This window comes from Podarcis liolepis, assembly GCF_965112155.1.
Source record: "Podarcis liolepis genome assembly, chromosome: 12".
NCBI classification, from domain to species: Eukaryota; Metazoa; Chordata; class Lepidosauria; order Squamata; family Lacertidae; genus Podarcis; species Podarcis liolepis.
The window spans coordinates 27102282-27114982 of record NC_139563.1 but is presented as its reverse complement, the minus strand read 5'-3'; the positions used below and the strand labels follow the sequence as shown (position 1 = coordinate 27114982).

The 12701-nt window shown below is 41.1% G+C and overlaps 1 protein-coding gene across 10 annotated transcripts; it reads left to right on the top strand.

The window, feature by feature from the left end:
• Positions 1–1304: 1304 nt before the first annotated feature.
• MTERF1 (mitochondrial transcription termination factor 1) lies at positions 1305–7605 on the top strand. Of its 10 annotated transcripts, none has more exons than XM_083467701.1 (4): positions 1305–1747; positions 3083–3178; positions 3484–3605; positions 6134–7605. In XM_083467701.1, the coding sequence occupies exons 3-4, from the start codon at positions 3572–3574 to the stop codon at positions 7351–7353; spliced, it is 1254 nt and encodes a 417-aa protein (XP_083323827.1). In that variant the 5' UTR covers positions 1305–1747; positions 3083–3178; positions 3484–3571; the 3' UTR covers positions 7354–7605. The 10 variants fall into 10 exon arrangements, with proteins under 10 accessions (XP_083323827.1, XP_083323826.1, XP_083323829.1 ...); XM_083467700.1 differs by having other exon boundaries at positions 2481–3178; XM_083467699.1 differs by lacking the exon at positions 1305–1747 and adding an exon at positions 1754–1930.
• Positions 7606–12701: the final 5096 nt, after the last annotated feature.

The following is a 12701-nucleotide window of genomic DNA, read 5'->3' as shown; positions in this document are numbered from 1 at the left end:
GGCAAAAGAGCAATCCTTCATGCAACAGGAAAAAAATAAACAAATAAAAATCCTAAACACTATTGATTGTCTTGACAAGACAGCAATGCTTCATTACATCCTGTAGTATTTTAAGGATGTTTATTTGATACCTCCCGTGCAATTATCACTTCAAATTTGAATATGCTATTGTGAATATGTGCCTGTAACCCTTATGAATAATCCATGCATAGAAACTGATATGGAGCACAGTATGCTATTCATCCTATCAGATCTTTTATCTATATTTGATATTGTGGACTATCACATGTTGGCAAATTGACAGCAGTAACTGCAGGGTAACAGCCAGGCGATGTGGTTCTGCTTCTTTCTTTCTAGAATGTTCCCGAGAACGACTGATGACTAATCAAATCCTTCCCCCATTCTCTATTGGATTCCACAATATTCTGTCCTGTTCAAAACTTGCCACATAAATTTCTGAAAAGATCTGGTGGGTAGACATGACAATACCAAACTTCCTTATCTGTTTTATTCCTTATCTGCTTAATTCTCCAGTCTTGGACCTTGCAGTGGTAAACTTGTGACCGGACCACTTCAGATTACAGGTCCCAACTGACTGTATGCTGCTGTGTACAAAAACTTCCTCTACATACAGCAGACAATTAAAGAACATAAGAACAACAGTGCTGGACTTGAGTTCTGTCCAGTCAAATTTTCCCACAGTGGGAAGCCCATAAACTAGACATGAGCACAGAGGCACACTCCTGCTGTTGTCATCAGGAATTGGCATTCAAAGTCTTCTGAAGTCTTCTGGTGGTTCCCTCGCTGCAAGAAGTGAAGCTACAGCGAACCAGGCAGAGGCCTTCTCAGTAGTGGTGCCCACCCTGCAGAACACCCTCCTCTCAAATGTCAAGGAGATGAGTAACTAGACAACCTTTAGAATAAATACATCTAAAGGCAGCCCTGTATAGGGAAGTTTTTAATGTTTTATTATGGTTTTGTATATGCTGGAAGCCACCCAGAGTGGCTGGGGCAACCCAGTCAGATGGGCGGGGTACAAACATAATAATAATGATAACTATTATAACGGAATTATAATTATAAATATGATAACGGAATTATAATTATAACTATGATAACGGAAACGCTGAAACATACGCACATCATAATGAGGCCGACTTGCTGAATTTTAAAACTCACTGAATTGAGGTAGTGTAATGGCTACGTGATGCCAGCATGCCCCCCTCTCCAAATTCATACATAATCTGCTGAGCTTCCCTACAATAGCCAAACATCTCCTATTTTAAAACAAGCGGCTGTGTGGGCCTGGGGAGACCAATACACATTCCATTGCATAGAACAGATCAATCAATCAATCAATCAATCAACCAACAGACAAATTAAAAAAGCAGCAGCAGCTCCTTTGCCCCAAAGCAGTACCTCAGAAGGCCGAGATTATCAACAGATTCTAATGACAAATTAGAAAGGAACGCGTTAATTTGTCACTACTGTACTTTTCCCTGCGGCAACGTGAGAACACCGTGAAACAAAGAACGTGTGAATCTGATCTAATACCGCCATCTCCTGGTAGTTCGCTTTTTCGGCAAAAGGCAGGCGGAGGCCTCTCTGCTAGATGGCAGCACTTAAAAAAGTAAAACACCCATCGCGCTTTTCCTCTCCTGCACGCGCGTGCTCTTTGGCGCTTTCTGCTTTTTCCGTTTGCAACTTTCCACGCCTCCCCAAGGAAGGAAGCGCGCAAATGCCGGCGGTGAGCAACACGCTAGTATCTGCAACCCACTCTTGTGCGTTGTCTGTAACGCCTTTAAAAGTTCCTCAGGCATAGAACGCGAATATTAAATTTTGGGAAGCAGGATTTTGGCGGCTCAAGGCTAGCAAAGCTGAGGCTGGTAAATAGGGAAGGCGGTGGCAGAGGGGAAGAAGAGAAAAGGAGGTTCGCTTCAGGGGCAATGTGTATTTTATGCTAGATTTTTGAAGGAAACTAAAACTCCCATCCGTGCCGTATCTTCTCTAGGAATTAAAATGCTGTTGATTTCGAGGGAGGTGATAATTCATTAAGCAAACCTAGGGTTCAGGCTTGTTTCCTTTTACCGATTTCGCCGCAACAGCGCGGTCCTGCACATTCATGTCTACTCAGAAATGAAACACACATTTTCCCGTTTGTATGTGGAAAAAATGCCTTTCTTACAGGTCACCCCAGGGTCTCAGCAATGGGGTGAGAGGCAAGCTGTTTTATGGAGGGAAGGTGTCTATGCACGCCCGCGGCTTCACCCCCGCGCCCCCAAATTTGCTGTTGCCTCTTTGTACTATAAATTGTAACCGAATAAAGCTGGGTTTTATTTTTGAGTTAACGTATACAGATCCATGGGCGTAGCCAGGATTTATTGTAGGGGAGAGCAGGTATTATGCTGGGGTGGGGAGAAACTGAGTTAACTGCGATGCAATTGGTCAGTTAAATGTTTTTATTTATTTACTTGATTTAGGGGGCTGCCTCCCCTGTCCCTCACCCCCCATCCCCGGCCACGCTCATGTACTGAACCTGGCTGTAAATGAGGTGAAGAGCCAGTTTTTGGGAATGATGCCTTTCCTCAGGGGAAGCGGTTTAGGAACATAACTGTCATACAGAGTCAGACCATTGGTCATTTAGCTCAGTACATTATTCAGTAGAGCATCTCCAGAGTCACAGCCAATCTTTTGCAGCCCTGTTTCCACATGCAGGGAGTCATGACCTTTTGTGCCAAAGCATGTGCTCTACCACTAAGCTCCAATTTAAGGAATTTATTTTAATGTATCTGAATATTGTTTGTCTTGCACTTAAAGTGTCAATTAGTAGTATTAATTAAACTTATTGATAACTGGTAACCTAGTGCATTTATAATGTGATATCATAATATAAAAGCATGCAAAGCCAACAGTTTAGAACACAACAAAACATTCCTTTCTGGTAGCCACTCAGTTTAATGCATAACACGTTATAAAAACCAGTCTACTGATATGACCACCACAGAATTAATATTATTTAGTGAGGATCAAGGCTATGCATTTAATCTCACCTACAACATCATTTATTTTACCCTCCTTCCAGCAAGCATGTTGTGGCGTTCGTACGGAGCCCCCAGTCGTTTCACGGACTTTTGACCCGTACACCACTAATCCGCTGCCAACAGCCAGGTTCTCTCCGGTAAATCACTTAGTCTCAGTTGGGTTCTCAAGTTAACATCGAAGCTTGTAGTTTATTGCAAACACAAATAAACTTTAAATGCATTCAAAATGCTGTTACCCTTTACCCTCTTAGTCTTATTTTATCCTGTCTCTTCTACCTCCCCTCACAAGAACCAACTGCAATAACGCTCTCTATTTCCATCTGTCTTCCAACTGCTTTCCCAACTGACTAAAACCTCTGGCTAAGCCTTTTAAAAACAGGTAGGCTCTGCCTCTGGCTTTTCTATTGGTCTACCTATTAACCCTTTCTCTCCCCCTGTACAGACATTTCCAAAAGAACAGGCAAATGCCACACATGTATTGTGTGAAAATGAAGCCCAACGTGAGCTCCTGATTATGAACAGAGAGTGCTATGCAATTGGGACAAGCAGTCAGGACACCGTACGGTTGGTTGGCTAGAGTCTTTCCCAGCATCCAAATGTGGGGGTATGTACTCATGTATAATTCTGTGACTCCTCTTTGCTGGTGTGAATTGTGCATCTGCAGTGAACTACAGCAGAACATTTTGGGAGGATGCAAAAGAGAGAGGAAACTGCTTGTCGTCTCTGCTTCTCATTAAAAGTATCTCATTAGTGTGAGTGCACCATAGACCCTTTGTTACTTATGTCCATTGTTTTCAGTGGGTTTACTCTTAACACGACTAATATTGTATACATTCGTACCTTGGTTCTCGAATGCCTTGGTACTTGTACGTTTTGGCTCCCGAACACTGAAAACCTGGAAGTAAGTGTTCCGATTTTTGAACGTTTTTCGGAAGCCGAATGTCCAACACGGCTTCTGCTTGAGTGCAGGAAACTCCTGCAGCCAATCGGAAGCTGCACCAGGAGTCGAACAGACTCCCAGTGTGGTGTAGTGGTTAAGAGCAGTGGACTCGTAATCTGGTGAACCGGGTTTGTTTCCCCGCTCCTCCACATGCAGCTGCTGGGTGACCTTGGGCTAGTCACACTTCTCTGAAGTCTCTCAGCCCCACTCACCTCACAGAGTGTTTGTTGTGGGGGAGGAAGGGAAAAGGAGATTGTTAGCCGCTTTGAGACTCCTTAAAGGGTAGTGAAAGGCGGGATATCAAGTCCAAACTCTTCTTCTTCTTCCCAGAGTGGATTAAGTTCGAGAACCAAGGTTCCACTGTATTACTTTATGGCTGCAATTTTATATACACTTAAATCTGAACCATTTTACTAAGAATTCCCATTAGTAATGGAGTTAGGACTGTGCCCTTAGCCTGGTTCCTCTGCATTGAGAATGTAATTCTCTGTTTGTAATTCTCTGAATGTAATTTACTGTTTATTTCACTATATTTATTTTTTAAATAAACCTCCACTACCTTTGCTCAAATACTAGAAGGCTAGTAAAAAATAATAATTGTGTGGCTAGTATTTATCGCCAAGACAGGTATAATCATTCTGAAGTTGTTGATATTTCATATATTTATATAACGCTTAATATGAGAACAGCCTCTAAGCGGTTTACAGGATAAAATATATATGCACACAATTAAACAAACAATGAAACTGATAAAGTTACAACACTGGATGAAACAATAAAGTCCTTCAAAAGCAAAAACAGAGTAGCACAGTTTGAAAACTTCTTAACTTACTCAGTAGCCGGGCCACTAAGTTGCTTTAAGGTGGATGGAAGGTTGGAAAGGGGCACAGTCTCCAGCCATCTGGACCTCACCCAATTCCATCCATACCTTCTTCCTCATAACTACCTTGATAGGCATACCATCCCTTCCGTCTTCCCCCAGCCTCTTGCTAAGGCGCATCCTCACTCACAATATTCAGCATTCACATATTCTTCACACCCAGCTATATCCTGTGCCTACTCCCAACTAATTTCCCTACCCAAATCACTCAAACTATGTAAACACAAATCATACAGCACCCAGTACTCATCCCTTTCTAATTCCCACACCCTCAACTCATCCACCAATACGTATGTATACATGCACCACCCACCCATTCTTTACAGTTTTTCCCTCTCCGTCATCAAACCGCTAAGACTTTATCCACTCTACTAAAATGTACTGCAAAAATACCAGGAGACACTGACAGAACCATGTAGCATTCATCTATCCACAGATGTACTCTCCTAGATAGCAATCTGGCTCTCGCCCAGGTTGCTATCTCTCACCTATGACTCACCCAAGGTGTCGCCCAGCTTCTTCCACTGGGGAGGAAAAAAGTTAAAACATGTAGCAGAGATTCCAAAAAATAGACCACAGCAATTGTACTTGAGCTTTACCTGCTACTGAAGGCAAATGAGCATAATGGTCACAAACCCAATATATTCAGGATTGGCACAGTCCATAAAAAGATTCCAGTTGTAGCACTTACAATAAAACTTACAAGCTTATAAGACTAAGCCCTAACTCTATAGCATACAGAACACCAGAACAAAGGGACAGAAAGAGAATGTAAGTGTGACCCAGGCTCCTCCTGGTCTTACTATTATAGTCAGCACAACCTTGACAGAAAGATAACAACCAGTTTAAACCAGCTGTACTCAGCTTCCCAGAAGGAATATAACCCAAACAAAAACCTACCTCCTTCTTTCACATAGAAAGAAAGCCTTCTAGAACCCTCTTGAATTAATCAGAATAGGAGAGATCGCTATACATCAGATCAATACTTTCTGTACTAAGAAATGCAAATTGATGGGTGGAATTTCATGTGCCCCTCTCTGGTATTCCTTCATTCCACCAAGGAGTGTTCTCAGACATTTCTAACCCATACAATAGGCACTCCACACAAAAAATAAAAAGCCATCTAGAAGGGGATTGCTAACATTTAATTCATTCTTACAATGAATCCGAATCTTTTTAAAATGTGTTAAACAAATTAAGTTATGAACAGGTTGTTCATGAATGCTTCCTTACAGTTTATTATAATTCTCTCTCCTTGTCTCTTATTTAAAGATCCTGAACTGACTGGAAGTACAATTTTATTCAGAGATTTGCAGTGCCTGGTTAGCATCGCAATGAGAGGGCTGGTGAACATGAAAAATAAACTGCTTTTCAACATGAATTTACCTTGGCTTATCAAGTTGTCTACAGACATTATATTCAGAGGGGATTCTGCTAGGTTTCTTTGCCTTAAGATTGATAGCTCCAGTGATGAATTGGACAAGGAGAACAACATTTTAGTGAAAAATCTGGCTGGTATGGGCGTGGATGTCAAAATGGTAAGAAAACGACAGCCTGGTGTTCTCAAGAGGCAGATCACCAATGAAGATGGCCTGAAGATTTTTCTGCAAGGAAAAGGGGCTAACAGAGAAGCCATTGCCAGTATAATCTCACGTTATCCACGTGCCATCACTCGCTCACACCAGTCTCTGAAAGAACGCTGGGAAATTTGGCGAAGCATTTTGATGACCGACATGGAAATTGTAACAATCCTGAAACGTTCCCCTGAATCCTTTTTCCGTTCTGGGAATAATGAAAACATGCAGAAGAACATTACCTTATTTTGTTCTATTGGGCTGACTTCTAAGGATCTTGGCAACATGCTGACCAGAGTTCCAAGGGTGTTTTCTAACAGTATAGAGCTCAATAAACAAATGATAAGCCTCTTGAATGACATCTATTTAGATCTAGGTGGAGAAAAGCCAGATGACTTTGTAAAACAGATAATTTCTAAAAATGTCTTTATCCTCTTACGGAGCAGCAAGCAAGTGAAAGCAAACGTTCAGTTTCTGCAGTCATCTTTAAATCTGAGCAATAAGGAATTTCTAACGCTGTTGCATGGGCAAGGAGGTGATGTTCTGGATCTCTCTAATGAATACCTAAAAAAGACACTTGCAAACGTGAAAGAGAAGCTGTTGTCTCATGGGTGCACTGAACTAGAGGCAGATATGTTTGTCCTTAAGCACCTTCGCATTCTATACCTTTCTCCACAGAACCTGAATGATAAAATAGATTGCCTCTTGCAGGCAAATATTAACATTAATCTAATACTGAAAAGTCCTCTAGTTCTGGACAAAAGCATCAAAACTATAAGTAACCGTATTGATGAGCTGGGAAAGCTAGGCTATAACTTTCAAATCCATGGGATTGGAATTCTTGCGTTAAGTAAACAACGATTTGAAGCAAAACTGGAAAAGTTACAGGCAGCAACAATTTTGCACGGCTCTAATTGATGTGTGACCACCAATGCATGGGTCTTTTGGGACCCAGAAGAGGGCAAATGGGGGCATGGGGGTTAATGGAGGCAAATGGACTTCTTATGCATGCTCCACCAACCCTTGTAGGGCCCAGAAATTGCACCCAGGTGCAAAATGGTTGCTGCCTATACAATGTACATAATAAATATTTTTTTTAATTGCCTTATGTGACCAAAGAAACAAAGCAAAACAGAAGAAATAAATAAATGGTATTGAGGTTAAAAATAATTTAGCCTTGCAGTACTTTTTTTGAATTAATAACTATTTGTGGCTATTCTAAATTTTCAAAAGTGTTGGTTTTAATAGGATCTGGTGAATGGATGCGCTTCAAATCTAGGAATATCTTTACATATGCTCCCTGATATGCTACATTTCTACATTGATTTATTTAAACATGGAGCCTTCTAACATGATAGCTGAAATGATGCAGTAGCAATGAAGCACTATTACTTGATTTTGCTGAATATATGTTTTACTATTTATTGTGCTTCTTTCCTGCTCTTTTAAATGGAGCATTGTATTAAGTTGCCTATGTATTTCTTGGCTCAGGTTAAACTTAAAATGAATGTTGCTTTTCTATGTAATTCCACCCCCCACCCCCCTTGCCTTTGATGGCCACTTAAGGAACTGTAAATTTTTATACGGAACAAAAATGAAACTGAAACATGGTAGGCAGAATAGCAGCTATTTTATTTTTGGTATTTAGAGTGAATTAAAATAATAAATCAATGGGACGATAAAAAGAGTCTTTGGGGGGAACGTAATTTATAAGGGAGGAGCATGATTTAATTAAATAATTTAAAAAACAACAACTTTACATTCAGCCCACCCATTAACTGAAATTTCCATGAAGAATTTTATCAGTTGAACCCAGAACTTCTTTTGACAGTTACTATGGATGTTAAAATGAAGATGATATATGGTGGCAATAGCTATCAAGTGGAAAAAATATATATGACTAATTGACAGCTAGAAAGGGCAAGTTCTCTTGTGGTTAAAACATCCACAAGATGAAAGGATGGAAGTCTTTGGGGAATAATTCACCCTACAATTTACTGCTACTAATTACTGGTATGTATGAAGTATGCACCATGCTGCAAAAACAGTCAGGAATAATATGTGTTGGCCTTTAGTGGTAAAAAATAATCTATTAAGCTTTTTTTAAACAACCCTTTTGACTATAAATTCTAAGCAATTATATTCCTGTGGGTGATTAGAACTCATATTGTATCCTTGAAGAAACAGAAGTTTGTTTGAAACAGGATGCATCAGACAAATCATAGTGAGCTAATCTTAGACACTCTTCTCCCCTGGAATTCTTAGAGAGGTCCTCATATTGTTTTTTCCTTAGAAAAAAATGTACATAGTTTTCTTTCTCTGCAGGGGAGTTGCTTGCTTATGAGAAATTTGTCATGTGAAGTTTTTTTTTAAAAAAACTTAATCTGTAAAACATGGATTCTACATTTAGAGGACTTCAAAGGAGATGGCGAGTCAAATTCTTGAGTGACGTAAATGTTGACTTAGTGATTGTTGTGTGATAATTATAGGAACTGCAAAGCAATGTGTATTGGTATTTTAAATACATTTATGTATTCACAATGCTTTTTTTTTTTTTAAAGACAACAACTTGTATTTCAGTTTCTTAGAAGACAATTTATGTGTAGAAAGTTCCTTGGATTGGTTGAGCTGTACCCTAAACCCATGGTTTGTACAGTGGTTGTCAGGCAGGGAGTTGAGAGTGCTTAGCGAAGATAAGAGTCCGGGAATCCAGCCATATTTACAAGATTTATTGCCTCTTTGAAGCTATGTACAAGCAGTTCAAAAATGTGACTTCATCATGGTCGGTCAGTTGTCCCGACTGGCTTCCTTCCGAGAGGTGCTTGGCCCAGGAAGTACCTCCTCTCTCTCAGATTCACTTCCCTCTGACCCCCCTTTGTCTTCTCTCTCGTCCGAAGACGAACAGCTGCTTATTAAAGGGACCTTCTCCCGGTAAGTTCCCATTCCCTCCTCCTTCTCTGACTCCAGTTCCCTGACAGTGGTACCTTGGGTTAAGAACTTAATTCGTTTTGGAGGTCTGTTCTTAAGCTGAAACTGTTCTTAACCTGAAGCACCTCTTTAGCTAATGGGGCCTCCTACTGCCGCTGCGCCGCTGCTGCACGATTTCTGTTCTCATCCTCAAGCAAAGTTCTTAACCCGAGGTAATATTTCTGGGTTAGCGGAGTCTGTAACCTGAAGCATATGTAACCCGAGGTACCACTGTACTAATATAAGTTACAGACGTACAACAGGAAAACTATGGTTTGGAGTCGTATATCTTTGTTTTCTATCTGGCCAGCGCTTTGCTTCGTAAGTTGACTCTCATCTCCATGGTACAAAGGACCTATCTGGATTGTCAGTGGCCTGTGAGTTGAGACAAAATGGCAAACCTCATTTGGTACAGTGTTATGTAAAACAGCTTCAAGCTGTGGTTTCTGTTCCTATTTCGTTCCCATCAAACCACAATTTCTGTGCTGGCTCGGGGGCGGGTCAGACATTAAAACAAAGTGTGGTTAGCTAAACAAATGGTTTTGTGTTACAGCTGAACCCAGCACAAATATATTCATTCTTAATTCAGAAGTGAGCAAGTGTTCAGTAGGGCTTACTCCTAGGTCATCGCAACCTTTCATGTCGAGCTGTTAGGGAGCACATGACTGCCCACTTTTCCTGCCCTCTGCATGGAAGTGTAACCACAGGGCTATTGTAGGCATTGGATAGTTCTAGACTAATACTACTTTATTACAGCTCTTAGACTGCTGTTCTGGGACCATTTCAAACACCAGGCAAACCTGAGTGTGCCACCAAGGGCACACTAAACAGGGAAGTACAAACAGCTGTGTTTAAGTGTTTTATGGCATGCCATTTTGAAAGAGTTTATTCTCAAAAGCGGCACATAAGTCTTTTATTTAAGGCTTCCTGTAATTTTGAGGAAAGACCATAGTTCATTGGTAGGGCATCTGCTTTACATGCAGATGTTCCCAGGACTGGCAGTTTCTTATTTTTCTCTGTTCCTAAATAAGGACTACAGAGCTACAGAAGCAATAAATGTGAACCGCTTTTGCCAGAAGGAAATGAACTGTGAAGGTTCTATAGGGAGCGGAGATATTGGCGGCAACAAGCAACACACAGAAGGGGATTATATCCAATTGCTAGTGCCTCAGAGGACTGAACAACGTTAAGAGCTGGAGCTATGAAACTGAAAGCCAAGAGCAGGAATCCTGGGCATATGGTCTCTCTTTTAAGTATGCTAATTATTCATGTTTGTTTCTGAGGTGATGGAAGGAGACAACACAAAACACAGCTTCGAGCCTAACAAAGGTTCGCACAGGGTTGCCCCCCTCTAACAAAGGTAAAACTTATTTTTTGGTAGTCTTTGTAATAATCAAACCACTGGAGGCTTTCACCTCCCCCTAGGAAAAAAAAACCCCACACATTTATTTTGTGGTGTGCACCATATGTTCCTTAAAAATAATATTTTTTTTAAAAACCCACTTGGAAGAGTCATGAGACAAGGACATCTGCCACCGGCTGGAATTGCCATAGCTATAGCTATATTTATTTACAGCCACTTCTACAGCTCTGTAACATCTGTGTAGCATCTAGGCAGGTATTCCCAGGTATTCAATTATGGGGCAGTTGCAGCAACGGGACCACCTCCCCTCCACCAGTTTATGTATCTTCCCCCAAGGGCCTGTATGCACTCAGCCTGAGACAATGCCCTTGTGGAAACTGCCTCTGCTCCACCCTCTTCAATTCTCTCCTGGTTCTGGAAGATAGTGGTTCAGGAGAGGGTGAGGAAGCACTCGGCCCTTCATTTGCCTGGTGTGCCTCTTCCACCAGGTCTGAAGCTTCTCATACCTCTGATTCTTGCCTCCTGGCTGGTACAGGTCCCCACAAACCACTTATCCCCTCTCCTGAGTCAGACTTCAGTCCCCTTCCCCCCAGTGCACCCTTGTCAACATCTTGCTAGTCCCCAACATGTCCTTTGTCAGTGCTGTTATTTTTGGGGCCCCAGGGAAATTAGACTGGCCTCGACTAGAGCCAGGGCCTTTTCGGCCATGGCCCCAGCCTGGTGGAACGCTCTCCCACAAGAGACCAGGGCCCTGCGGGATTTGACATCTTTCCTCAGGGCCTGTAAGACAGAGCTGTTCCACCAGGCCTTTGGGCAGGATGCAGTTTGACTTACTTTCCTTTGTATAAAACAAGCCAGAAGGAGGCTCCCAACACGCTCACAGGTCCTTGTATGATCAGCGGAAACAGTTGGTCCTGGCAAGTATTAACCACTCTCATTTCCAACCTGATAATTGCCACTTGCCCAGATTTTAACTTGTGTGAATTAATTTTAAGATGTATTTTAGTTAATTGATGTCTGTTTTTATGCATGTTGTGTTGTTTTTATGATGTTGGCCGCTCTGAGCCTGGCCTCAGCCGGGGAGGGCGGGATACAAATAAATTATTATTATTATTATTATTATTATTATTATTATTATTATTATTATTATTATATTAAGTAAAAACAGCAATAACTGTAAAATTAACTTATTTTGTAAAAGGAAATACACAACAGGGAAAGAAAATTGTTAAAACTTGGACCACACAGCTGATAGATGTTGTTTGTTCCAACATACAGGCTCAATGTGTTCTGTGAGAGAGATCCACGCAGAGAAATTTCTCATGCCAGTAAGTCTCCACAGTGAAAACAGGTATGTAAAGAAAATTTGTGGAGATTCAGTAAAGGAACAGGGAGCAGCTGGAAGATCAAAGGAACTGGAACGTAAACAAATCCCAAGCTACACACTCTGAACCTATGAAAAATGCCCTGCTGCTGTCTTTGCTGAAGAGATAAAGTTAGTGTGGAATCCATGCAGAATCCATGCTGGATGATTGAAGACAAGCCAGTCTTGGGCGATTAAGAACACATCTGCACTTGTTGTTTTGTCAGAGAGTCAATTTGCCATGGTTTTGATGAATTGAAAGCACATCTGGTATCTCGAGATTAGGCAGCATGCCTTTTGCACAGACCGTGAGTTTTTCTGACTTCTGCATTGTCTCTGCGAGATGGTTTTGCAGATATCCAGCAATATAGACCAAATGAAGATTTAAAGAAGGCTGTCTATTCCCTCCTCTTCTGACTCATTGACGCTCCTGATCTTGAAAACGAACTTGAAAATATGTAATTTGCTTTCATAGAGAATCTTGTTGGCATTTGTCTTAGAGTATATCATTCATCACTATTCTTGCTCACTATAATCTGTCAGACTTCTATTTAATAAATTTCAGTTGCATTT

Bases quoted from the DNA above. Each gene is read 5' to 3' on its own strand.
- MTERF1 (XM_083467703.1), top strand. From the start codon at position 3,572: ATGCAATTGGGACAAGCAGTCAGGACACCGTACG. The intron at 3,606-6,133 runs GTTGGTTGGCTA...TCTTATTTAAAG, and splicing joins AGCAGTCAGGACACCGTACG to ATCCTGAACTGACTGGAAGT.